Source organism: Trematomus bernacchii, unplaced genomic scaffold, assembly GCF_902827165.1.
Source record: "Trematomus bernacchii unplaced genomic scaffold, fTreBer1.1, whole genome shotgun sequence".
NCBI classification, from domain to species: domain Eukaryota; kingdom Metazoa; phylum Chordata; class Actinopteri; order Perciformes; family Nototheniidae; genus Trematomus; species Trematomus bernacchii.
Genome location: NW_022987564.1, coordinates 22,436,500 through 22,464,329, shown reverse-complemented (window position 1 = coordinate 22,464,329; position 27,830 = coordinate 22,436,500). Strand labels below are relative to the sequence as shown.

The window sequence follows — 27,830 nt, the reverse complement described above, 5'->3', positions numbered from 1 at the left end:
AAATGTTTTACAAATGGTAGTTAGCATGCAGTACCTTTTGTTTCAAAATACAACAACCCAGTGTCTGTCTAGCAGGGATGAAAGCCATGTGACTTCCGTTTGTGAACACCCAGTTCAGTTTTCAGGTTAAACACTTAAAGTCAGAAAAACACGAAGCAGTATAGAGTCTTCATGTATTCGTGTTTAATTCAGGGGCAACATTTAGAGATATATGTGTTGTTCCTATGTTGAGAATGATTCCACTCTCCATTGTTCCTCTGACGTCTTCCTGGGCTCAGTTTCTGCTCTGGCGCAGCGAGGACAGGAGGAGGGGCAGCAGGTTGAGAGCGGGTCGATGCTCCTGCGCCCCCAGCGCTACCAGAGCCCCCACCAGGAGAGACGTTACTGTGGGCACGACCGGGGGCTGAAGCGGCATCACCTGGAACAGAGACACAGGAAGCTCACATCCATAAACGAAAAGCCTCATCGATAAAAGTGTTCTTTCTCTATTTATAACTACAGATGTAACAGCAATGTCTGGCATTTCTTAATTTTTTTTCCTTGGCCCTTTAGCTTATCAATATTGATCTTTTTTAAGAATCTTCACTTGATTTGTGACAACTCTTTGAAATTTGACAAATCAGTTCAGTCGCGAAATCTTTTTTCAGATTAGACGGTAAAGTCCCATCTTTCTCCCAAAGATCTGAACAGAGCTATATATGTCTTTTACCTCTTGGAGTGAAAAAACTAAATGGGATCACATTTCATCAGTATTGTAACTTTTCCTGAGACATGCAAGTGCTTTGGCATTTGTAGAACAGCCAATAGGAACTCTCTCTTTGGAATGATCTGTAATACGGGAAAGTCTACCATCATAGACAATACTGTGTCTCACTTCTGATACTTCCTCTAGTACACTGCCATGTGGTTCACTGTAAACACTTGTGAATTTCAACCATGTAGTGTCGTCTCACATTGCACACGGCTGCTGTGCCCACACAGAAAGTGACGATCAGCTAGTACTGAGATATTTTAAAATTACATTTTTGCTCAATATTTCCCCAAAAATATATTGCCTGAAAGAAAGCTTATAAAGATGTAGCTGGTGGTTCTAGAAATATTTATGGAAATAAAAAATGTGGCAGCCCCTGCTCTCAGAACATCCGCTAGTTCGGTGCTCACCGTTTCAACTTTATGACAGTGAATGAGTCCATCCGGTCCAATGTAAAAAGTAGAGAATGCATCATATGACCTATAAAAGAAGACATTTGGATGCAATTAAAACCATTGTGACAAAATACTTGAGAATAAGTGTGCTCCTATTGATCGACCACCAAAATACAACAAAATATTTAAACTTGAGGTGGAAAAATTGAGCTACAGAGTTCATTGCAGAATGTGTGAAAGAGGATTAAGGAGTGAGATAGCAAATAAATGAACAGTGCATGATACTGTCTAATCTCTTGAAGAGGCAAAAATAATCAGCAAATATTGCTTCCAACAACCGGTTATCAGCTCCGAAAATCCTGATCGAAGCACTTTTTACATCAAATAAAACACTTACCGAAGACTTATTGCATATTTAATGAAGCGAAGGCTGTGTAAACAGTGAATTTAGATATAGTACTGTAAGTTTATACCTGTACAGTTGAGATTTGTCTTTGCGGTAGAAGCGCAGCAGCTGGGAGGAGAAGGGCAGGCCGATGATCCTCCAGCGAGCCTTCACTGTGCCGTCCTCAGAGTGCTTAGTGAGCTTCAGCACCTCCAGCCGGGCCTTGGAGTAGTAACACACACACAGGACGCGCCACAGGGAGAGGGTCAGCTGGTACACCAGGAGGCCTCTACAACACACAGCAACAGGGGCACAGAGGAATGACCAACACAGTGGAGACATGTATACAGCGTATACTGTGTAGTAACCAAACTGCAGGAGCAGCATCACCTGGTTTTGGTATTGATGAGTCCGTTGATGAATTCCAAATTGTTGGAGTACATGGTGTAATCGTGGACCTTCGAAAAGAAACTTGGAAGCTGCAAAACAATAAGAAGGTATGGTTTAAAACGAGTCACCGTGTCGGTACTTTAACAATTTCATCTATCATTATTCAGCTTTTAATGAACCGTCTTTAGGGATGTCCCGATCCGATCACGTGATCGGGGATCGGGAGAAAAAAATCGGGGATCGGAATTTCTTTTTTTTTTTTTTTTTATAAAATATTTTTATACATTTTATTTAATGTTACAAAACAAAAATGACCATGTTCACGTCTTAAAGTCATCCTGAGGCCTTAGTTTTGGGTTAAAATTACACAACATCATGTATGTGTTGCTTCTTTTGGGCTTGTTTTCATAGACCTGGTTGCTTATTTCTCTCAAATCTGGCAACAGAGTGGGCGCAGTGTCTAATAGTAGCAGTAAGCTAACAAGAGGCTACGTTCAGCTGGTGACTCGGGAGTCGGGACAGAGAAAATGTCAGGAGTTTGGAAGTATTATAAAATTGAAAGCGAAGGCAGTGTAACAGCCAGATGCAATGTTTGCAAGGCGGAGGTTCCGCGTGGTGGAAAGAACAGAGCTACGTTCAACATGACCAATCTAATACAAACACCACCAACAACAACACGACGAGTACACAGCGGCCACTCAGGTAACGGCACTGAAACAACCGACACTTTCAGAGACTTTTAAAAGGAAAGAGAAACTACCCCAGAACAGCCAAGATAGCTGAATTCATCGCGTTGGATGACCAGCCGTTATCTGTTACCTTTTTTTTCCTCTTAATGCATTGCATAAAGATCGGATCGGGAAAAATCGGTATCGGCAGATTGTCAAAATCAAATGATCGGAATCGGATCGGGAGCAAAAAAAGGTGATCGGGACATCCCTAACCGTCTTCATTCTTTCACCCAAACAATGCTAGTGAATTGTCAACGGGGGGGGGGGGGGCCTCGCTGCGGGGAAACGGTGGACCTCTGTCGCGCAACTTCAATGATGCCGTTTAAAAAACATAAAACATTAAGGGCGCTGCCGGCCGTCAACGGTCCTTGCCGACCGGCCGTTCTGTGATTCTACAGATTCTATAGATGGCCAGTCCGCCCCTGGCATAGGCTATAGTCAACTGGGAGCCAAAACTGAGTGGGCGGCTTATCCAAACGCACCTGCTATCCTAGTTCAGGTATGTTTGATACATGTGAATGATGAAGCAATGATTCCTCAGTGGAGCAAGCCGAGTCATGCTTCAGGCAGAGCCGTGAATGCTGGTGCGCTCATGAATGGCCATAAATTACGTGACACAACTACTTGTCAAAAATCCATGTTCAAACTATTCAAACATCTATTTTTGGCACTTTAAGACCATGACCACTGTGTCTTATCTATTTAAGGCTGCAGCCACACGAGGACGATAACGGTCGTATCTGCTACAGTTCTCTATCATATAGACGGTTCGGCCACACAAGGCCGACATGGAAACGCATAAAACGATAACGGGTCCCAAGGTGGGTAGATCTGCGAACGAAACGCTCTGGGGGGGCAAACGGCTCCATGTTTACGCCTATACGATAATTTCCTGATAACGATGACGCAATAGCCCCAGTGTTTCGAGCCAGGTCCCGGTATCTCGCAGGACAGTGCACCCAGCAGGAGCTTCCAGCTAGATTTGATCGATATGGACATAAACGCGAGTGATGTCTAATCGGACAGGAGAGGAGACACGCAGCTCTGCATGATAACCTGCAGCTCCGCCCGCTGTGATGGAGTGATGAGCGGAACAAAACACACACTTCAAGTTAGATCATCACCCTTAGCTATTTTAATTATCTCTCAAACTACCTAAACTAGTTATAAATATGTTTATTTTTACTGTCGGGTCACTCATTACTAGGGATGGGTATCGTTTGAAATGTATCGATTCCGATTCCGGTTCTGCTTATCGATTCCGGTTCTTATCGATTCCCCGTTTCGATTCCAAAATTGTAAAAGATAAGAGGTCAAACGTTTAGATCAGTGGTTCTCAAATGGGGGTACGCAGACCCCTAGGGGTACGTTGGAGTACTGCAGGGGCTAAGTGAGATTTATTTTATGCTAATGAAAAAAAAAAGAAAGATAAATACCAATTTTAGGAAAAGTAACGAAGTTTGAGCAGTGTGGGTTTTACATTAATAGACTAGTTACACATATTTCAAAACGCGAAGTGTAATAACTGCAGTTGCCTCCCTGTCAGAATGACAAAGATCCTCAGTGAAGCACAAGCTCATGTTTCTCACTAAATTGTAAGTACAACTTATTAAAAAGATCAGTTCAATGCAACTAATGTCGTCTTAGTGTTATTGCATGATATTAAAATTGGTTGGCCATGAATTTAGTGATGGATTTTAAACATTTGAAAATGTAGCATTTAAGTGTTTCTCAGTTACAATGTTGTTTTAATAAATCAGACACTGATGGTGCAAGGCTGTACCTCTTAATATAGGCTTTTTTCCCCTAACAAATCGTTTTTGCGCTGATCAGGGGGTACTTGGCTGAATTTCTTTTTCAAAGGGGGTACATTATTGAAAGAAGTTTGAGAATCACTGGTTTAGATAACAAAAATATCTTTATTCTTTTAAGCTTTAACTGACATTGTTACAAATAAAAAATATACATGCAATACAAATGTATTACACAATAGCTGTGCTTTATTTTAACTGAGCTATGCCTGTGGCAAGCTATGAACAGGCATTACACTGTGCCTTGTCTTTTTCTTTTTTAGTGTAGTGGAGCCTCACTTTAGAGCGTTTACCGCGATCCATCTTTGGTGTTATGAAGTGACTGAGCTCGTGAACTGTCTACAGGAGGGCAGGGGGAGCCTCGCTGCGGGGCAACTGTGGACCTCTGTCGCCTGTCAGCGCAACTTACATGATGCCGTTTAAAAAAATTAAGGGCGGTGCCGGCCGTCAGCGTACCGAGCCCGCTGACGACCGGCCGTTCTGTGATTCTCCAGAACACACAGATGGCCAGTCCGCCCTTACCCTGTATTTCACCGGGTCACCGCGGCGCAGACGGACCCGGTGGAATACAGGGTCTACCGCGTTTAGGAACCGTTAAGCAGAACCGAAATTGTGTATTTTGTATGGGTACCCGGCATTTTCTTATCGGTTCTCATCTGGAACCGAGTTTCGGTTCCCAACCCTACTCATTACTGGATCAGCCAGCTGCATGAGACCACGGATACTGACGGGCTGTCAGGAGAGGGGGAGGAAAAGAGAGGCTCCGTCCTCCGTGTATTATTCTTATATTAAGTCTTTATTCATTTGTTTTAAAGCTCAATAAATAACAAAGAAGACCTTTGACCGGCACTTTTCTAATTTTGTCCGGAAGATTTCAACTTTAACGGACATGTTGACCGGCGAAACCCCACCTCTGCTGCTAAATCCAGCGCGGAGAATAAACAGAAGGGCAACCATGGCAACCATGCATGCGCGAGAAGTCTTCTTCACTGCTTTTGGTGTATTTTGTGGCCGAAGTACAGCGCCACTTACAGGCCTGGCATATGTACTACAGCGTCTCCAGCGCTTTCGAGCGGTCTCGTGTGAACGGACACGTTTCTGGTGCCTGTTGCGTGTGGACGGGAGACTTTTTTGATAACGATTTCGGTCCGTTTGCGTTATCGTCCTTGTGTGGCTCCAGCCTAAGGGAACTCAGGTCAGACACAGTTACTATGTTTAACTGTCATAGTTCGTGGTTTGTATAAGAATTATCTTGTTAGTTTGGATTTATAAGGCTTGAAGTTAATACGTTAATAGTATACTGATTATAACGGAAAAAAACATTTCATGGGAATATAAATGTAAGTTTAATATTAGGTCTAGAACAGACTTAGACACATTTTTTTTAAGTGTCCAGTCACTTTATAGCAAAGACTTTGTGGATTGTACCTGCTTTTGATACATGTGGAATAAAAGTCAATTTTCTTTTTTACTACAACTTCATTGGATACACACCGGTATGCCATGACAAAAGACTAACATTTTAGAAGATCCCATCTGATAATTGGTTCCATCTCTGATCTCGAAGCTGATTGGATGCCTGGTTTGTTTACGTGATTTAACGGTAGTGCATACAAACTCCCATCTGCACTGCACAAGGTAGTCCGGTTTTAGTGTTATGGTTTGAATTCACCTACTGGTTTTTCAAATCTCTAATCTTTTAAATCTTAAAAAAGGATTCCCTTATAGAAGCACATTTACTATTATTTTGTTAGTGGGATTGTTAAAATCCAGAGATTGGCAATGAAGTGAATTTTTTGCAGAAACAAGTCCTATAATGGCGCAGTTCCACTGCAGCGCGGAGCTCGCTTTAAGCGTGCCGTGTCGTGCCGTCCCCTTTTTTGGTTGTGCTTCCACTAGGCCAATTACCGGCGCGGCACGGCGCGGGGCCACTTTTTCACCTCTTTTCTGGCCCTAGAAAATTGTGGTTCTATCGGGGCCAACAAACAGGGCTGAGTCGGGCTGAGTATGCTAAACTAGAGAGAGGAGCGCTGGCAAGAGGGCTAGAACTACAACAAGATGGACATATTTGACCGTGATTTAATTGTAATACACGTTTCAAAATGATGCCGAAGTAACAACATACTGATACCGGTTAGTAAAAACCATGAATTAATGCTTTGTCAAGTCTGCAGACAGACGGCAGGCGAAAAACCTTTTAAAATTCGTGTTTTTCTAGATGGAGATTGGCTAAGCTAACGCAGTATATGTCCCGACCGTCCACACTCACAACAACGGCCTATACAGACATAAATAAAGCAGCGACTGTATTCACCATGACACAGGCAGTCTGTGGTTTGTACTTGTTTAACTTTTGTCTAGTTTCTGAACATATATAAGGAGCTGTGAGCTCTGAGTGCTAACAGCTAACGGCTGTGTTGTGTTTCTGGATTTCTCATTGAAGATGACGTCACGGCTCCGCCTACACTGCGTTACTATAGTAACTACCCCAGTTCCTAAACTGTAATGGAAGCGCAGCATGAAGTGAGTCGGCCCTGTTAAGGCCCAACGCGGCCAAGCCGTACCGAGTGTGGCCGAGGCCGACCGTGTAGTGGAAATGCGCCATAAGTCTGCTTTTATTGCACCAGCGTCTTGCTTTGTGCTGCATCATTTGACTCAGTGGTGGTTTGTGGAGGTGGGTAGGAGAATGTGGTTGGTCACAAGCAACTAGCATTAATATAAGTGTTCTTAAGACCTCTAAACCAAAACATCCTTTAACATGAATTTAACTAAATCTAACTTTACCAAAAGTCTGTACTGAATTGGGAAAGAGGGCGGTTAGTTACGCTTCTCCTGTTGAGCTGGTTCCTTTAAACCAGGGGTTCCCAACCTTTATTGTGCCAAGGACCGGCAGATACATTAAAAAAAAAATCGCGGACCGGTTGTCAATTTTAACTGATTTTAATATTTACTCACCACCAGCAGGTAGCAACAGAGGCTAATTGTATGCAACAGCCTGAACAAATACTAGAACAATATGCATCCAAAACATATTAACAAAGTTTAAAAAAAGAACCGGTGTCATTTTTTGGTTTTTCGGAAAACCAAAAAAACGACGTTATTCAGTTTTTAAACCAAAACGGGAAAACAGATAAATTAACGTTTTGGTTTTGTTTGATTTACGGATAATCCAGTGAATGCTGGGAAAACGAGGAGAAGCCGCATTATGAACACTGGCATTTGTTTTCAGAAGATATTATGATAGTGTCGTTCGTTCCGGTGCACTCCGACAGCATTTAGCACTACATCGAGATTAAGATTAAACTAATTTATTTTGGGAACAGCCGCATATATGGAGTTAGCCATATGTGTGTAAATTACTGTTCATAAACATTTGAAAACAAATGCCGGTGTCAGACAGACACAAACACACCGAACACACAGAGCTGAGCTGAGCAGAGCACATACACACACACATCATGCGCCTTGGTGACTGACTGGACATCTCCTTCATAAAACTAATAAAAGAGGGAGTAATCGGGCAGTTCGATGTGTGTAGAGGTGTGTGTAGAGGTGTGTGGTGTGTGTGCTTAACACGTAGCAACCTGCAGTCACTCTTAAGCTGTTCTGATGAAGTTATGAACTTCTCAGAGGCGGAGTATACGTCCCGCTGCCTCCTGATGCTGCAGCCATTTCATGAAGTGAAGGAGAGTTTCCTTCTATAAAGCAGCTGCGGGCAGCAGATCGTGAGAGTCCCGGACATTAATTCATAGATCAAGGCAGACTGGTTTACTCTCCTGTTTTGCCAATCCGGTGCTTAAACAAATAGCTCTACACCCCTGGCCGACATGTCCTTAAAATGAAGTCCGAGTTTGAAATATATCTCAAATAATGTATGCACCACCATTTCCCCACATAAACATAACAGTCTGCAATCAAACGGTTGTCTCCTGTGTGCTCCTCTTCCTACTTGGCGCACCGGTAACATTCTCGTGCGCACGAGAGGCTGAGACCTTAGGCTGAGCCGCCGAATCCCTCGGAACATCATAAAAGCCATTTTCAACGGTTTTCTGGTGAAAGATTAACTAGCTACTGGATGAAATAATATGACTGGTGGCATAGGTGCGACAATTAAACACTTTTTGAAAAAATATTATGATAAAATATTTTTATATATTTATAATTCTGCAAATATTACGATAAACTCACAGCTATTTCGCGGCCCGGCAGTAACACCTCTGCGGCCCGGTACCGGTCCGCGGACCGGGGGTTGGGAACCCCTGCTTTAAACGACTCACATACCTCATTCACACCAACGCAACTCCGGTTCAAGCTCTGTGCTAGAGCTTTTCAGGTTCAGAACCAGTTCTTCGGTTTAGCTCCGGCTCTTTTCACACCGCACAGAGTCCGACTGGTGCTGCGTCATTACGTAACCGTTTGCGTGCCTGCTTCATAAAGCCAAACCGCGCGGAAACCCCTCACAGCTCACACCGACAACAACAACAATGGCCGATTGTGCTCCAGCTTCCTCTGTACCTCTTCGTAAGACCAGATTCCCAGTAGGTAGCTGGTCTCTTCAGTGGACCACTGCTGCTTGTTAAGTTTCTCCATCGTTGTGTACAAACTGGATAAAACGCAGGCAGGCAGACCATTTTTTGGTGCTTGAAACGAACCGGATTCCGAAGCTAAGAGGCTGCTCCGCTGCGGTGTGAACAGGAAAACCCGGTGCTTTTCAAGCTCCAGCTCCGAACCGGCCCTGAAACACCGTTGGTGTGAATGAGGTATCAATGACTGTGAAGCAGGCCGCTGGGTCTGTGAATGCTTTGGCTGATCTTGTTCTATGATTGTGTTGTGATTGTGAGTTTTAAAATTGTCAGTGACTTTGCTGCTACCTATCTTGGGCCAGGACTCTCTTAAAGAAGAGATTTGTAATCTCAATGAGAACCTATCCTGGTAAAATAAAATAAAAAAAAGTGCTCTGCGCAACTTTAATTAAAGTGGACCTATCATGCTATATTTAAATGATATATTGTAGGGCCATACATATATAAGGTATATTTATACGTTTCTGTTTTCAAAATACCAAACAGATCATGCATTTTAGCCATGCCTCATTTCGCTCTATTTGCTGTTCTCCAGCCCTGTTTTTGCACGGGGCTGATTCTGTGAGCTGCAGCTGACCACGCCCCCCTGCAGGAGAGGGGAGCCGCTCTGATCAAGTCAGAAGAGGGGGAGAAAAATAGATCTCCGTCCTCCGTGTTTTATTATAGCCTATTATTATTATATAGAGTCGTTATTCATTTGTTTTAACCTGTTACGCACCGCCCCCCCCGGTGCCGGGCGGGTAAACGCGTTATTTGCAGGAAACAACGTCTAAGGAATCTTAATATTTAATAAACTATGAATGTTTTATATCCATGTAACGGGAAGAAACTCAGCTAACTGATCTTTTTAATTTATTTTTCCAAAAAAAAAACACAATGCTAACACTCAGCCTCTGAATTATCCACGAGCGAATAAATGTAACCTATCTGCACCTAAACTCACTCCTAACTCCCTTATTACTTATCCTAGATGCACAGCCAACGCATCGATTAGCATCACCTGGAGACACAGAATCTGGGGGTGCCCACCTCAACACTCAGTGATAAACATTTGCGACGCTATAAACGAAAGCGTACATCATAACATGTGGAGCTAGGTAGCTAGAAACGCTAACATGGCTTACCTTGGTCAAAACTGGTCTTCAATGGCATTAAAACGATAAAAAAACGATGCTGCAGTTAATCCATAGGTTAATCCAATGTGTCTGTGTCCTCTTTGAAATGATTTTTGATAATCCATAAGCAATAAAACTGCTTTTTCGTTTCCAAATGTCAGAGCGAGAGATTGGTCCACTCTGCTGCAAAATTACATGCGCGAAGCCTCCACCTCTTCTCTTCACAACGCGTGTGTGTGGGGGCCTCCCCCTTCGATTCTATTGGCTCTAACGGTCAGAAAGAGGTGTCAAACATCAAAATTGACCAAGGGGGGCCAGAGATATGGAAAAAAAAAACATTTTCACCCAAATCACCTCAGAGGTGGGGTGGTTTTGGCTAAACCTCTCTAAAAAGGTCAAATGTCACTTGTTTTGCATCAATCTTGATACAGGGTACTTATATGTTGTACTTTGGATTCCTAAAGCTTTTAGTCTACTAACCCATCATCCAAGGGTAGTTTTCACTATCTGTAAAAAAAGAATTTTTGGACGGACACTATAATTTACAGTTTTTTACGATGTAAAATCTGAATTTTCTTTAAAATAAAAACATCTATATTGATTCTGACACTTCTACATCCAACTCACAGATGTAACCTTGCTTTGATAAAAGAAATTATTCATATAACCCTTTTAGAAGTTAAGTTGTAGTCATTTGTTTTGGGCATGTCATTTTCGAGCCTGAAACATGAAAAACAGGCTTGGTGCTTAAAGGCCCTGACACACCAGGCAGTCACCAGAGAACTCGCCGACACCCGACACCGACAGTTCCATCGACGAGTTCTCCTGCGTATTGGCCGTGTGTCGCACTGGAAATCACCGCAAAGACTTCAGCCGAGCACGTACGAACTGCGCATGCGTGAGTGGCAATAACTCTCCTTACCAGCAGGCGGCGGTAGTGTGTATTCGTCATTCAAAATAGGCAACAACCGGAAAACAGAGAAGAAGAACAGACTGATATAAACAAACAAATAGCATGTGCGTTCCATTTTCACTCTCGTCCATCGAAAACATGTTTTAGAATATAAAAATACATGAATGATGAAATGAGCACATAAAGTGCAGACATACTATAAAATCACAGTTAATAGACCTGCATCTGATGATCGCAGTGTTCTGGCGGGTGTGTAGTTTATTGAGTCAGCAATGTAATAATGGCCACTTCTTGCTAAATTTACGATGAGATGAAAAACCGGACTTGACCAAACAAATCACGGAGCTCTCAGCAGAGGACAGCCGGGGACGCTCCCGCCGATATCAGAGATGTCCCTGCTATGTGTGGGAGGTAAGAGAGGACATTTAAGGGCTATGTTTGATGTCTTTTAAGTATCACCTGCTGGGGTTTAGCTGCTGTCCTGTGCCTTCTTAAATCGTTTGTTTACGTCCCTCACTTCCGTTTCGCTTCTCATTTGCTAGCTGAACAGCTGATCAGAGTGGTTTCTTGGCCCGATAGCTTGTGTCCGACACCCGGCCGATTCAACATGTTGAATCGGCCGGGTGTCGACCGTGAAAGGCCAAATAAGGCGTGTCACGGCCGAGGGTTCGGGACACACCAAATTGACTTTGGGCGACAAGGAACCCGTTTTCGCCCAACAACGCAAGACGGCCGATATCGGCCTGGTGTGTAGGGGCCTTTACAGGTTAAAGCTCAATAAATAACAAAGAAGACCTTTGACCGGCACTTTTCTAATTTTGTCCGGAAGATTTAAACTTTAACGGACATCTTGACCGGCAAAAGAAACTGAAACTGAAACTCTGCCGCACGGTCCCTTCGTTCCTTGGAAGAGGCGGAGAGGTGGGTGTTTGTCATCTGCTGGTGGACTAACCGGAGAGAATTACAGTGCTTGCCTCGACGGGGAGGGATTGCATTGAATTAAAGCAGCGGGAGCAAACGCTTGCCTCGGGGAGGGAGAAAAAAAGCCACAGCGAAGAATAAACAGAAGGGTAACCATGGTAACCATGCGCGGGAAGTCTTCTTCGCTGCTTTTGTGGCAGACTACAGCGTCTCCAGCGCTTTCGAGCGGCAATGGCCGGCCGTGGCCCAACCCCACATTCCCCTGATAGGTGGAGAGTTGGCCTAATAGCCGTAGCGCCACCGTCCTGACGTCAGGACAGTGTTCAAATCTGGATCAGTTTTTATCAGATCCGTTGCAGCCCCTTTTTTAGAGATTTGGGTATGGAGGAAAATAGAGAGGGTTGTGTTTTCTGACACTTGGTGAGTTCCCTGGAACACCGGGGACACATATTCATGTATAAAAGACGTACAAAAGTGCATTTTGCATGATAGGTCCCCTTTAACTTATCCAGACTCATTTTCTATTTTGTGTCTCTTTGTTTCTTCTCTCCTTCACCCTCCTGCCTGTGACCCTGAAACTGATCTCAATGCATCATCTTGAAGGACATTGAATTCCTGAAATGCATTTAGAGGAGAGATGGCATGCTTGGGGAGCTATGAGCACAGATGCACAGATGTATTCTTTGCAGAAGTTTTTTCGGCATCTGAGATCAACAAGAGGCCTCACAGTGAACAGGTGGTGCAGCTGAGCTGCGGGTCTTCTTAAAGTGAAGTCGCTTTAAAATGACGACTGTTTTTTTTTCTCTGCTCGCTTGTCAGTTGACTGAGGCCCAATCCCAAACCACGCCCTACACCCTACCCCTACACACTCCCCCTCCGTGACGGAGTGAACTCCGTGGAGTGACACATGAGGCTCCCTCCTGTCAGATGGAGGGAGTAAATACAGCGGCAAGCTTTGGGACAAACTCCCCTCTCTCCGGCAGAAACAGGAAATGCCGTAACTGTATGTAACAACGGTTTCAAATCAGCATCTCTTTGACAAAAAATGTAAATTAATAACTCAAATAAAACTCCAAACATCTTTCATTGTGTTACTTTTTTGTAAAGCTCTTTTAGTTTTAAACCTGATGTTTATAAGCTTCTTAGTTTTTGCAACAGTCTGTAAATATACACAACTTTATAATAAAATGCACACATTTACCTTTTTCTAGACTAACCACAGGTATGATCCCAAGTAAAAAAAATATGAGGTTATCATGAGGTTGTTAACATCGCAGTTTATCAGTGGATGTTTGCTAGAACTACTTGTAAACACACAGCGTTGACTCCGGTCAGGTAGAGACTGGTCTCCAGTCAGCACCGCTGCAGACTCGCTGTTTGAGGGCTTGATAGCCCACTCCCCCTCCACAGCGCTCCACACTCGTTGGTTTGGAACAGCACTTAATGTGGCGGAACCCCCGCGCGAACGGAGGGGTAGTGTGTAGGGGTAGGGTGTAGGGGGCGGTTTGGGATTGGGCCTAAGAGGTCAACTGACAAGCACCCTCCTTCTCAGGTCAGCTGATCAACTGCTCCTGAATGTGCCCGAAACTGAGCTCAAAGCTCAGAGCCCCTCAGGCCCCTAAACCGTGGAGCGATCTGGCCCAGCACATCAGACAGGCCTCTACACTGTCTGTTTTTAAAACACTACTTAAAACCCACCTCTTCTCCTTAGTGTTCAACACTTTGTAGCTTGTTTTTACTTAATAGCAGTTATTATCTTATTTTTACCTTTCATTTGTATTTTTTTAAATTGTTGTGGTAGTTTGTAAGCTGAGCTTTGTGATTTTTATATTTTATTTATTTCATTTCTCTGTACAGCACTTTGGTCTGAAGGTTTTAAAGTGCTTTACAAATAAAGCTGTATTGCATTGTGTTGTGAGGAAAGGACTGGAGGATCAATAAACAGTCTTACCTCTATCCTCAGTCTTTCATACATCAGGGCCAGCTGCCTCTCTCCTTCACTGTCTCCCTCAGTGTGCTCCCCCTCTGCTCTCTCTGATTGGCTGTACAGAGAGCTGTGAGGCTGCAAAGAGAGCACCACAAGCTTGTTTTCAAGTCCAATATCCTCCATAGTTTTCAGGCTGCAGCCAGGCGCCGGCTCCGTGCCCGGGCAGTGGAAACAGTAAAACTGAGAGCCATACATAAAGGGAGCAGGACACCGCTCGGCTTCAAACAGGCTCCTGAAACAACCGTGTTCTCTCTCTATAGTAGCGCCGTTTCTCTTGAAGCTGTCAACGCTGATGTCGTCCTCCCGGCTGCCGTCCACCATGGTCAACGGGAAGGAGAACTCAGAGGGGGGGTGAAGCCCAGGAGCGAGGAGGTTTAGTTTATTGTGGGCAAACAGCGGGACCTCCAGCAGGGTGTGGAGGCTGTGGGACTCCCCCTGCCGCACCAGCACACACACGCTGAAGGCCCTCTCCCACTCCTCCTCTCCGTCAGCCCCTGACAGAGGCTGGCTGGCATGGTGGAACGGGTGCGACAGTACGGGCTGCTTAATGTTCTGATATCTCAGGCTGTTGGGGGGCGCCAGGGCCCATGATGCACTGCTCAGGGGGCGTGTCTGACGGATCCAGTGCCAGTCGACTGCCTGGAGGAGAAGGACAGGGAGAGATCATATTTCACATTCAATTCTATAAGAAAAACACCTAAAATCTCCCACGATTGTGAGAAATGTTATTATCAAAACATTAAGGAATATAATTGTTAATATAATTATAGACGGACAAAGAAGGCAGGACAAATATCAGCTTCATTTCTGTTTGTCCGGCACACAGGACATCTTCTAAAAATCTCCATCAACATCTCTTTCTGAATAACATGCAATATATACTTCCACTTTTACTACTGTTACCTGGCTGCTATCAAACTACTTGATACACGCAACACTTATTATTTTATTTTTTTATAGTATTACTGGTCTTTTTTGTTGTCCACCTGGATGTATATTTTTGTAAATTTCTATTTGTGTAATTTCTATCTTTAATATTTTGATATTTCTGGCCCTTCACTTTTGCTGTAAATGTCCCCTCTGTGGGACGAATAAAGGTGATCTGATTTGTTTATATCATTTTGTTTCTGGAGGAACTGTGATTCAGTAAAAATCGCTGTCAATTTCTAATACTATTATATAATGATAATGGATATCTTTCATTGGGTGATAGATTTCCATTATCACATTGTTGGCTATAACCCTAATCCGTGCATCCTGCTGCTGTCTTAATGCCCTTGAGTCCCATCCGGATTTCTTTTTGTTTCCTGAAAGTAATTTCTGACTGTTCCTGACATTTTGGATCCTCTGGTGCAGAGAGAGAAGCTCTGCACCACGATGAAAGTAACTACATTATTAGTCAAATGGCTTCTACATCATAACTCACATATGAAATGGAAGAGAGGATCATAAACAGATTACCTGACAGAGACTCCCGACGGCTTGCCTCCTGCCGTGGCTGCGGACACAACCCACCCAGAAGGCAACCCCCCCTCTGCTCACAGCCATTCACCACAGGAGCAGGGGCGACCCCAGTCACCAGCTGACCATCACTCAGAGCAGCAGAGACACCAGGAAGACACAAACAGAGGCAAACTAATCACTCAGGACAACTCCCGCTCAATACAGCCACAAACCTGAGGAAGAGAAGAGAACAGATAGTAACAGCCAGTCCTTCACCGAGACACTGGTTAGCAGTGTTGAAATCATGTTCTTCTGACCTTCAAATGCTACCAAATAGTATTGATATCGGCAAGAGATTTTCACTAACAATCAGAATCATGGCTTCTGGAAAAATAGATACTTTTTGATGACTAATAATCATTTATTGATCAAGCTGAAATGCAAAATAGAGTGGTGCAGTGACGAGTTAGCATCACAAGGGCTCCCTCGACACAAAGCACATTTGTCCATTATGAAACATAGCAGAAAATAAGATCTATGGCAAATACATTTAAATTATATTTCTGCAGGATAATCTCCACATATTAACACCACTTTTATGATTGGAGGTATGATGACGTCTTTATGACAAATAGACATTCACCAGTGTGGTATTTACCGACACATTTTATCGTAGAGGAAAACGTGAAAATCTGTTAAGCTTGTGTTCAAAAATCTTTGAGACAGGGGAATGGAAGTGGAAAAACTTTAACTTATTTCTGGGTTTTAGGACTCATTCCTGCACCACTCCAAAATGTAAGAAAGGCAACAGGCCACTAGTGACGCATTTCCACTGCAGGGCCTCGTACGGTATAGTTAGGCCTTGGTAGGCCAGGCTCACTTTATGCTGCGTTTCCATGATTACAGTTTAGGAACTGGGGTAGTAACTATAGTAACGCAGTGTAGGTGGAGCCGTGACGTCATCTTCAATTCGAAACACAAAACCAACCGTTAGCTGTTAGCCCTCAGAGCTCACAGCTCCTCATATCTGTTCAGAAACTAGACAAAAGTTAAACAAGTACAAACCACAGACTGCCTGTGTCATGGCGAATACAGTCGCTGGTTTATTTATGTCTGTATAGGCCGTTGTTGCGAGTGTGGACGGTCGGAGCATATACTGCGTTAGCTTAGCCGATCTCCATTCAGAAAACACGCATTTTAAAAGGTTTTTCGCCTGCCGTCTGTCTGCAGACTTGTCAAAGCATTCATTCATGGTTTTTACTAACCGGTATCAGTATGTTGTTACTTCGGCATCATTTTGAAACGTGTATTACAATTAAATCACGGTCAAATATGTTCATTTTGTTGTAGTTGTAGCCCCCTTGCCAGCGATTCTCTCACTAGTTTAGCATATTCAGCCCGGTTGTTGGCCCGGAAAGAACCTGGATTTTGGAGAGCCAGAAAAACTGTGAAAAAGTACCCGTTAGCCGGAACTACGCCTAGTGGAAACGCAACAAAAAGCGGAGGGTTTTTCACTACATGCAACATATTATACAGTCTTTTGATCCATTGATGGGTTTTTTTATATTATAGAACTATGTGCAGCTTCAAAGAGAGAAGGTCATGGTATCCGTATGGAAAATAAAAAGTCTAGAAAATTCTGGTCGACGGATTTCTCCCTGACCTGGGTCTGAGCTTTCAGAGACTGTGCCAGGAGCACATGACCTGCAGCAGACCACACGTTTATAATCAGTGTCTCCATGGTGAGTGAGACCAATTAACAGACAGGATGCCGTTATAAAAAGGAACATTTTACAGACTGTGTACTTCAACTTGGAATGAAAGAAAGTGAAAAGGAGTAGAACTCTTCTCAGTGAATAATCCTCTGGGTTGTAACACCTTGTTTAGCAAAGTTGTTTGAAGACACAGCTTAATAACTTTTGAAGGGCATGCTGCGGTTAATGTCATTTGACAGAATAAACAATAAATCATCTAAAATAACCCAGACAGTGAGTAATAATTTAAATAAGGAATTAACATTACTAAAATAAGTACATTTACTAAAGTACTGTACTTTACTTGAATACTTCAATTATTTGCTACTTTGTACTTCTAACCCATTACAATTCAGAGGTAAATCATGTGCTTCTACTCCACAACACTTACTTACGTACCTTTATTTACTCTGCACATTTGGATTAATGATGTGAAATATAATCAAGTGTTACATCAGACTTTAGTTCCACCTGGAGTAAATTCACAAGCTACTCTGCAGTATACAAAGTCATTCAAACTAGCTGCACCTTTACCAGCTTTGAGAACACTTTAATGATCAATCATTATAAAACATATCATATATATTATTCTGAAATGGACCAATCTGCACAATGACTACTTTTACAGTTGGTACTTTAAATATATTTTGATAATAATACTTTTGTACTTTTACCTGATTAACATTTTGAATGCAGGACTTGTACTTGTAACAGAGTATTCCTACACTCTGGTACTTCTACTTCCACTCAAGTAAAACATCTTCTTCCACCTCTGCTAAATATAAACTAGACAATAAGCTAGTGCTGGTCATTTCTAGATATTTCTACACGAATGATGACAGTGTGAATGAAGAATGACTATTTGGTGACAGAACAACATAACACCTTATCATTATTGTAGACTTAGTAATACATTGCACTACAAGGAACATATTGTTTTACATAAACCCAGACGTTTTTATTTTGCAAATCAACATTAACGTTACATTTGAAACAGCTGCATTGTAAGTGTCTACTAACCCCTTTAGTCACATATGAATTATCCCAAATAGTCTTGGACTCGAGATATGTTCCCGTTAATCGTTGACATTACCTTAAAAGCTTCTAATGCTGGCTGCCTAACTTGACAGCCAATGGTAGCTGCTAGCTTGCTAGGCTAACTATTTACTAGCTAGTAGCAAGCTAGCCACCGGCTCGTCAACCGTCCCTGCAGCTTTACCACACTGACCCCCGCTGCAGTCAGTGCAGCTGCGGTGCTCCTCCAGGTTTGGACAGTATTCATGGAAATACAGAAAGCAAAAGGTAGCCAACTTACGTAAATGTCATTCCTGTGAGTGTCCTTGCCTGTGGTCCTTGCCCGGCCAAACACGCCTCACGCACCCTGTCGTAATGCTGCGTTCACTGACGTAGGAAATACCAGGACTGCCTTTTACTGCCTTTTTAATTTTCTTCTTTCGTTATTACTTTTTGTTGCTAAACAAGTGCAGTTACTAACTAACACTAGACTAGACAAACAGTAAAGGAGTATCAGGGGTGCATTAAAATATAAACGACAGAGTTAAGAAAATAAATAAAGATTCAGCAGTTTAGACAAGTGTGCCTGCCAGACTGCCATACCACTGTTGAACGCCGTAGCGCTGTCAAGTGCCTTCATAACTACATAACATCTCGTTTATAGTTCACATATGTATTTATTATTACAATAAACAGTATTTTATTCCTGTGTACAGTATTTAATTTGACTTTATTTTGCTTATCTTATTATATTTTTGATATAGTTTACTGCCTACTCATTTACTTGCACATAGGTCAATATTTGTTTTGTTTTCGGTGTTTCTTGAAATGTTTTTATTGTTTAATGTCTTGCAACTTTTTTCATGAATGCTCAACCAAGTTTTAACTGAGGATCAAGATTTTTATTTTGTCGTAAAAATATATACATTTTACTAATGGCACGTTTCCACTACACAGCCTCGCTCTGCCTCGCTCGGTATGGCTAGGCCTCGTTAGGACTGGCTCACTTTATGGCGCATTTCCATTACAGTTTAGGAACTGGGGTAGTATCTATAGTAACGCAGTGTAGGCGGAGCCGTGATGTCATCTTCAATGAGAACCCCAGAAAAACAACACAGCCGTTAGCTGTTAGCACTCAGAGCTCACAGCTCCTCATATCTGTTCAGAAACTAGACAAAAGTTAAACAAGTACACACCACAGACTGTCTGTGTCATGGTGAATACAGTCGCTGCTTTATTTATGTCTGTATAGGCCGTTGTTGTGAGTGTGGACGGTCGGAGCATAAACTGCGTTAGCTTAGCCAATCTCCATTTAGAAAACACGCATTTTAAAAGGTTTTTCGCCTGCCGTCTGTCTGCAGACTTGTCAAAGCATTAATTCATGGTTTTTACTAACCGGTATCAGTATGTTGTTACTTCGGCATCATTTTGAAACGTGTATTACAATTAAATCACGGTCAAATATGTCCATCTTGTTGTAGTTGTAGCCCCCTTGCCAGCGATTCTCTCTCTAGTTTAGCATACTCAGCCCGACTCAGCCTCGTTGTCTCTGGCCCTAGACCCACGATTTTATGAGGCCAGAAAAACTGTGAATTAGGACCCGCCGGCCGGTACTAGGCCAAGTGGAAACGCAACCAAAAACGGGCCGCTGACGTCACAGCCCTCTTAAACCGTGCTCCGCGCTGTAGTGGAAACGCGCCATAAATGACCACTACAATGGCCACTCAACAAATTTGGACGGCAGGCATACAAAAAACTGAGGAATGAAAAGTGCTTGGGTCTGGCCACATCACATCAACCTGCAGAAGACACATGCACCTATAGGCCTTCAACTTACTTCAATTCATCCTCCTTCTTTCTCTTATCCCTTTTTTCTAATGCTTATGCTTACATCCTGGTTGCTGAGTCAACAATAAAGCAGTTTGGTGTTTACGGTCATTTGGCATGTGTATCTGTTAATTCGTTCATTTTTAACGGCAGTGTTTTGAAAATGGCAAACAAGTGAATATAACAGATTTCTGTGTCTTTCTTAGTTAACCGTGTGCAGTGTTTTGCATAAGTGGCAACTTGAATTGCAAATTGGGTGTAGAGCTGAAAATGTGTTTAGAGTTTTGGAGATTTGAGCTGAGGTTTCGCTCTTCGAGTGTCAGTTTAAATGATTGTGCTTTGTGTGACATTTTAGTGTGTTAACCACTGGACACAATGTCCTTTTGTGATTGGACGTTCCCACTCAAAAGGTCATACTCTTGATGTAGCAGCAGTACAGCATTCAATTGGCTGACACACCCCCCACTCCACGAATACCCCTTTCCCACCAAACCAGTTCCAGGGCCAGTTTGGAGCTAGTGCCCAATTGCGAACCAGTTCTTCCTGTTTCCACCGCAGAGGAGCCGGCTCTCGAAAACTGGTTCTTACTTGTAAACATCGGAGGTGGGGGCGGGATTAACCTGATCATTAACAATAAAAGCTGCACGTTTTTACAGCAGCATACACTACGGCACAACCATGGACGCCGGCCAACTAAGACAGCAGTGGACCAAGGAGGAGACGAGATGCTTCCTTGGTATTTGGTCCTCTTCAGAGGTTCAAGAGAAGTTGGAGCGGAGTACTAGGTCAAAGACAATTTTTCAGCAACTGCAGCGAGATATGGCCAGGGCTGGATTCGACCGGACACTGGAACAAATCAGTAACAAATTGAAAAAACTGAAGAAGGGGTATCGAGACCATAAGATCAGACCCCGGTCGAAGTGGCAAAGGTGGTCCGAAACACAGCCCGCATTATGAGGTGCTGGACTCTGTCCTGGGGGACAGACCGCAGAGCGGGACAGTCAACTCCATCACACTGGAGACGATGGTGGAGGACAGGCTGAATCTGCAGAGCTCTACTGACACCGGTGAGTAATGCATTACTGATGTGTTCAGGGTTCTCATTTATACAACTTTGCGTAGGATTCACGTGAGAAGATAATGAGAAGCGTAATTATAGTAAACCAAATGCAATCAAGCTGTGTTTGCACATGTAGGCCTACAAACATTTGGGACTTTATTTACAAAAAATATGTTATATGTTATATATAAATGGTGGTTCATTGGCCAGCTGTGCGTCTCAACCCCCCAGCAGCAACTCTATCCACCACTAAAGGAAATAATATAAATGTGTTGTGCTATATCAGCTGTACAAGTTACCAAACACATGGTGTTATTAGTTTCCATACCGCCTGTGTTTTACGAGCGATCGACCATCAAGTTTTGGCGAACGGCATAATGATAATTAGTCTAACTTCATTTGTAAAGGACCGTTCAAAATTAAATTTAAAATGCTTGACAATTTAAACACATTTTTAAACATAATGACTAGTCTGTATAACCATACACTAGTATCAACCTGCAGTATAGGCTACTATAGAAATGCAAAACGGTGTCAGTTTTAAGTAAAGTATTTGGGTGATACAGGGCTGATTAAGAATTTAAAATAACTTAAACACAGTGATAGGATGACATGGTGATACACACTCTTGTACAGTAGGTGGCGGTATTCACCTTACCGTTGTTTGCAAGTGTCTTCCAATTTACTTTTTTGTGTGATTTCCTACCTATTTAAGGTTAAAAAAACTTCTTGCAATTTAGACCTTTTTTAATTTAATTAAATTTTTAAATGTTACAGTATGTCCACTGTAGAGGACGTCGGGACCATTTTAGTTTGAAAAGACAGCCAAAATGAACAGATAGACTATGTAACGTATTATGGTTATAGCGTGATATTAATACAATAATACATTCACCTTTATTTAAAACATAAATAAGTAATTGATCTGAACATTGCTGTTTATTTGGTCACTGAAAAACTAGTTTGGTTTTTGGTGAATCTTTCCAGACTTTGTAGTCGATGTAGTGGGAAAAGTACCTAATTGACTCCAGTCGGCTGTAGGGTCATCTCGACTAGTTTTATGGATGTGGTCTCCATTTGACCATGCTCATAGAAACAAAGCTTGCATTCCTGAGGCAATTCTCATTTTTCATGGCTCCACTTAAAATAAAAACAACAATAACACATGCGTGCTACTCTTGGCCCACAGAGGGCCATGTCTTTCCAGCTCGTCCCTAGCTGTCTCTCTGTCTGTATCTGTGCGCTCATGGAGCCTCCTGCATCTTTCCCCCCCTTCTTCTTGACCCTCTTCTATCCCAGGTGTGAAAGCCTCATCCCCAGCTAGAAATATTTTGTTCTAAAAACATTCTGAGAATGTTACATTCATTGTTCTAGGAATGTTTTCAGCGGGAAGTTTTCTTTTGGTTCCCAGAACGTTCTTCTGAAAGGTAGGATAACGTTCTCTAAAAACATTCTTAAAATGTTTGGTGATAACCTTCCTAAAATGTTTTTGATAACATTGTTAGAACATTATGCCCTACTATTCTTAAAACGTTTTCAGCAGAAGCTTTTATTTTGGTTCCCAGAATGTTCTTCTGAAAGGTAGGATAACGTTCTTCAAAAACATTCTTAAAATGTTTGGTGATAACCTTCCTAAAATGTTTTTGATAACATTGTTAGAACATTATGCCCTACTATTCTTAAAACGTTTTCAGCAGAAGCTTTTATTTTGATTCCCAGAATGTTCTTCTGAAAGGAAGGATAACGTTCTTCAAAAACATTCTTAAAACGTTTTCAGCGGGAAGTTTTTGTTTGGTTCCCAGAATGTTCTTCTGAAAGGTAGGATAACGTTCTTTAAAAACATTCTTAAAATGCAATAAATCATACCCTCGTGGGGACGCGCTCATGTGATTGGCTTAGAATTGAGGAGACATTTGATTGGCTATAGATAGAAAAAATTACAAGTACGAATCGGGTGACCGTCAGGGGAGTCTCAAAAAACCCACACACGAATGCACAGCGATCCATGCACAGAAAGCGGTTTGTGTGTGTAGGTTCAGGGGTTTTAAACGGAAAACAAATATGTGAGGATCAAAAATACATATGTAAAACTTTTTTCTGTATTTGGATTTTATTTACATGTATATGAAACGGAACACATTTGTGTGTGCATTGAAAAACACAAGTGTGGATCCGGAAATACAAGTGTGAATCCTTTTGCGGATCATGAAATACAAGTGTGAATCCTTCTGTGTGCATGTGTGTATTATGAGACTGTTCTGAGCCCATAGAGTGGAGGTTGGTTATGGCAGCAGTGGGAAACAGTTGTTCCAGGGTGGAGAGGCCTGGCTGGTCTTGGGAGTGTGGAAGGCCTTGGATTCCTCCTGGGAGAGACACAAAAATGAGTGTGAGGCAAAAGCAGGCAAAGTTGTCAAAGAATATGCTGGCAAAAAGCTAGAGCGGCACGCAACAAACCGTTCACGGCAACAATCCGGCAGGGAATGAGTGCATGCTGCAGGCTTTCATAGTGTGGCTGATGAGCAGGTTGCAGGTGTGGTTGATTGGAGATTGCTCCCAGCCGTGTAGAGCAGACCAGCAGGCAGGTGGGGGGAGAGAGAGACATACACAGTAGAAACAAACACATACAAACACTAACAGGGGTTTCAGGGACGGGCAGTGATAGTCGGTCCGTTCTTCTATATGTCTGTCTTTGGTTTTCTAAGTGTTATTCGATCCATATGACAATAGAGATATGTGCATAAACAACAAAAACACTTGGGGTATAATGTTCGAACAATGTTATCAGAAGTACATTCTAGGAACTAAAATAAAACTTCTCGATGAAACCATTCCTAGAACAATGAATGGTAACATTCTCAGAATGTTTTTAGAACCAACAATGTCTAGCTGGGAACTCAGACATGCCTACGCAAACATGCAATATCATGGCCCGTTCTCATTTCATCAAATGTCCCTCCTCGACTCCTCGACTCCTCGGTCCTCCGGTAGTGACCCGGAAATGAATTTTAGCGCGCCATGTTGAAGGACATCTCATTTCTCGAAATGCACATCGAGCATCGAGCGTCGAGGAGGCTCTCTGGAGGAGCTATAACCGAGGATACACTGATGGGTCCTCCACGGTCCTCCACGGCTCCTTCGTGGATGCATTTCCGGCAACAGAGATGTTTCAAAGAGTCGTGACGCACGGCCGGACTGATCTCAGCCAATGACAGCTCTGCATGCATCCCCTGGATATTATTTTATTAACTGCTTTCATCGCGACGCGATGTTTACAGTGAGAACAGCTGTGAGGTCCGTGCAGAAAGCAGAGCAGTGTGTATAATATATATCACTCAGTATAACAGGCCTACTCTCTTTATTTGCTTTAGTTTAGTAGATATCTACAAACAAAGTCGATATTTTTCTAAAACCATTTCGTGCTTCACATAATAAAATACACAACGGCTGTAGCCTGATTATGCTTTAGGAGCTGTAGGTGCGTGTGTGTAGTGTAGGTGTGTGTGGTACAGTGTGTGCGTAGATGCAGCGGACAGACAGGTCTCAGTTGGTTTGGTGTCCTCTGCTTACTTGTTATACTTGTAAATAAAACTTTTGGCCCGTCATTTATTTTCCTCATTGTAGCGACCAGAGAGGGGAGAGGGGGGATATATCCAGTCTCTGATAGTGTTACGTTATTATGAGAGTGCTCTGTTTGATTCTGAAATTGTATATATTTATATAAATATATACATATGTGTGTGTGTGTGTGTGTATGTGTGTGTGTCTGTATGTGTGTGTGTCTGTGTGTGTGTCCGCATCTGTAGCCTGTTATTGTCTCATTATACCGCACTGTGAATGAATTAAAAGTAAATATATAAGTCGTCATGAACACATCTGTCCATCAGACAGAGGGCTGCTGTGCCTCCTGTCATCATTAATGGACGTCTCTTTAAAATGACTGCTGATGAGAGGAGTTCTCATTTCTCTAACCGCCTGCTGCTTCCCCTCCTTTCTCCTCGGCTCCCCTCCTCGGCTCCTCCGCTCGCATCTCCTGTGGGCGGGACTAAGTCTCGAGGGTAGGAGTCGAGGAGGGACATTTGATGAAATGAGAACGGGCCCATGAATTACATGCTTGTTTGTTTTTTTAAAAGGAAAATATGGTGACATCAGATTTTTTTTAAACATCCTTTTCAAACAAATGCAACAAGTTTGTATTTTAAAGCGCACTACAAATAAATCTGACGTTGACCATGACCGTGTTAATATTTCGCATCACAGGAACGTTTTATAAAAAAAGAATAACCCCCTGAAAACATTATCCAAATGTTGCTTTCAAAATGTTCTTCTTTGGTTATCATGTAGCATTGAGGGAACGTTTTATAAAGAACATCTTTAACCTCTTAAGCCCTGAGCCTGTTTTTCAGGTCTCAGGCTCGAAAATGACATTCCCAGAACAAATGACCATATCTTCCCTTCTAAAAGGGTTAAATTAATCATCTTTTTTCTCAAAGTAATGATAAACCTGTGAGTTGGATTTAGAAAAGTCAGAATCAATATAGATGTTTTTTATTTTAAAGAAAATTCAGATTTTACATAGTAAAAAACTGTAAATTATAGTGTCCGTCCAACAATTATTTTTTACAGATAGTGAAAACTACCCTTGGATGATGGGTTAGTAGACTAAAAGCTTTAGGAATCCAAAGTACAACATATAATAAGTGCCCTGTATCAAGATTGATGCAAAACAAGTGAAATTTGACCTTTTTAGAGAGATTTAGCCAAAAACCCTGACTTCTGGGGTCATTTGGGTGGATTTGACCTATCTCTGGCCCCCCTTGCTCGATTTTGATGAATGAAATCTCTTTATAACCGCTAGAGCCAATGGAATCGAGGGAAAGTTATATACACACCAAAACGTTAACAAATAAGGAGTGAGAGTGACGCGTTACAAAAACCGGAAGCTGCATACACTCTGGTGGCTACCATTAGCAGCTAACTTTTCCGCTCCGATTTTTACATAAAAAATGAAATTATGGATTATAAATAATTTCTTCAAAGGCACAGGTACATTATCAACCTATGGATCAACAGTTGTAGCATTTTTCTTTTTCGTTTTAATGCCATTGAACACGTCTTTTGACCTAATTGACAGCTACGGTGAGACGATCTGCCGTAAAAGCTCCGTAAAGGTACGTGTTGTGATGTCTGTGTTTGCTTCCCTTGTCACAAGTTCGGATCGCTCAGTGATGATACTATACCTAAATAATCAGTGGAGTCTCAGCTTTAATCGGCTATATTGTATGTGCAGCTACGATAAGTAATAAGGGTATCTTTATCTTGAATTGTGTGCCGCAGTGCGTTAGAATTGTTTCGCTCAGGGGTCATTTAGACGCTTCTTATGAGACTTGTGTTTTGTTTTGGTAAAAATGGTTCATATCTTCAGTTAGCTGAGATTCTTCCCGTTAATCTGGTGCTACACATTAATAGTTTCATAAATGTTAAGAAGCCCTGAGACATTATCTCGAAAACAAAAAGGTGGGAGGGGTCCAATGGGGGGACCGCCGTGCTTAAGAGGTTAATTAGTTACCCAACAACGTCCAAAACACATCCTTAGAATGTTGCAGGCAAAACGTTCCATCTCTGTTAACATATCACATTAAAGGAACATTTTATAACAAAGCTTTCTGTCATCTTAGGCCTTAATAACATCCTCAAAACATCGAAGCAATGTACTCTACTACCACCCCCCGTTGACAATCGCGAAGCGCTGTACTCCACTGACGCCACCCCCCCCCCCCCCCCCCCCCCCCCCCGTTGACAATCGCGAAGCGCTGTACTCCACTGACGCCACCCCCCGTTGACAATCGTCAGAAGTTGGAGTACCAAACACTGACTCCAGGTACTCACTGAGAAAGTTGTGTGCACCCCTGGTTATGTCTTAGTTAGCCTTAAAGCTTATAGGAACATTATTTGAAAAAATAAACATCCTAAAAAGATTCTTTGAACATCAGATTAAAACGTTTCTTTAAAACCTTATTAGAACCTGTAGGTAATGATAGCCAAAGTTGTGAGAACGTTCCCCGCTAGCTGGGATCTCTCTCATCATCTGAGAGCTCCAAATCTGAATCTCCCTTAACTATCTGGTACAGAAAATGTCTGCTTCAGTTCCGTCTCCTGCAACAATATTGAGTCATTAAGTCCATGAAGATGGTCCTGACGTAAACTAGAATGGACATTTATAAAAGAGCTGTTATTTCAAAACTTGAATTATTGAATTGCTTTCAGAACTAATTATATAGTTCCTCACATGTTAATAAACAAGAACATATATGATTTTCATGGTAAAAATTACAATTATTCAACAATATTTGACTTCTCCTGCTTCTATACAATTTTGTTTTTGGTATGCCAGCCATTTTGGATGAAAAGAAAGAGGAACTTCCCAGCATGCAATTTTAACCAATGACATATCACTGGAAAGACCAGGATGTCCTCTGTACAGTACATCAGGGATTTATAGAGTAGCTCAAAAGAGTAAAAGGAGATGCATGTTAACAAAATGTCCACTATAGTGGACATTTTCAATGGGCTGGGTCCCAGGAGGATATACAGTCTATGGGACAAATACAAGAAGTTGAGTGACGCGGACCTGGCACGGACTTCTGACGTTTTGCTAGTTAAGCTTCAAAACCAGCAAGGACTTTTTACAAAGCTTCACACGTCCAAGGATGGGACAGTTAACACCAGTGTTGTGCTATCCCACAATAATTT

General features: G+C 42.4%; 1 protein-coding gene across 1 annotated transcript; it reads right to left on the bottom strand.

The window, feature by feature from the left end:
- Nucleotides 1-161: 161 nt before the first annotated feature.
- Nucleotides 162-18,579, bottom strand: cunh6orf136 (chromosome unknown C6orf136 homolog). The gene is made up of 7 exons (XM_034125294.1): nt 18,495-18,579; nt 15,444-15,658; nt 13,947-14,621; nt 1,922-2,010; nt 1,620-1,820; nt 1,162-1,231; nt 162-418 (listed from the first exon to the last, which is right to left on the bottom strand). Exons 2-7 carry the CDS (start codon nt 15,528-15,530, stop codon nt 275-277), a joined length of 1,266 nt encoding a protein of 421 aa, XP_033981185.1. The 5' UTR covers nt 15,531-15,658; nt 18,495-18,579; the 3' UTR covers nt 162-274.
- Nucleotides 18,580-27,830: the final 9,251 nt, after the last annotated feature.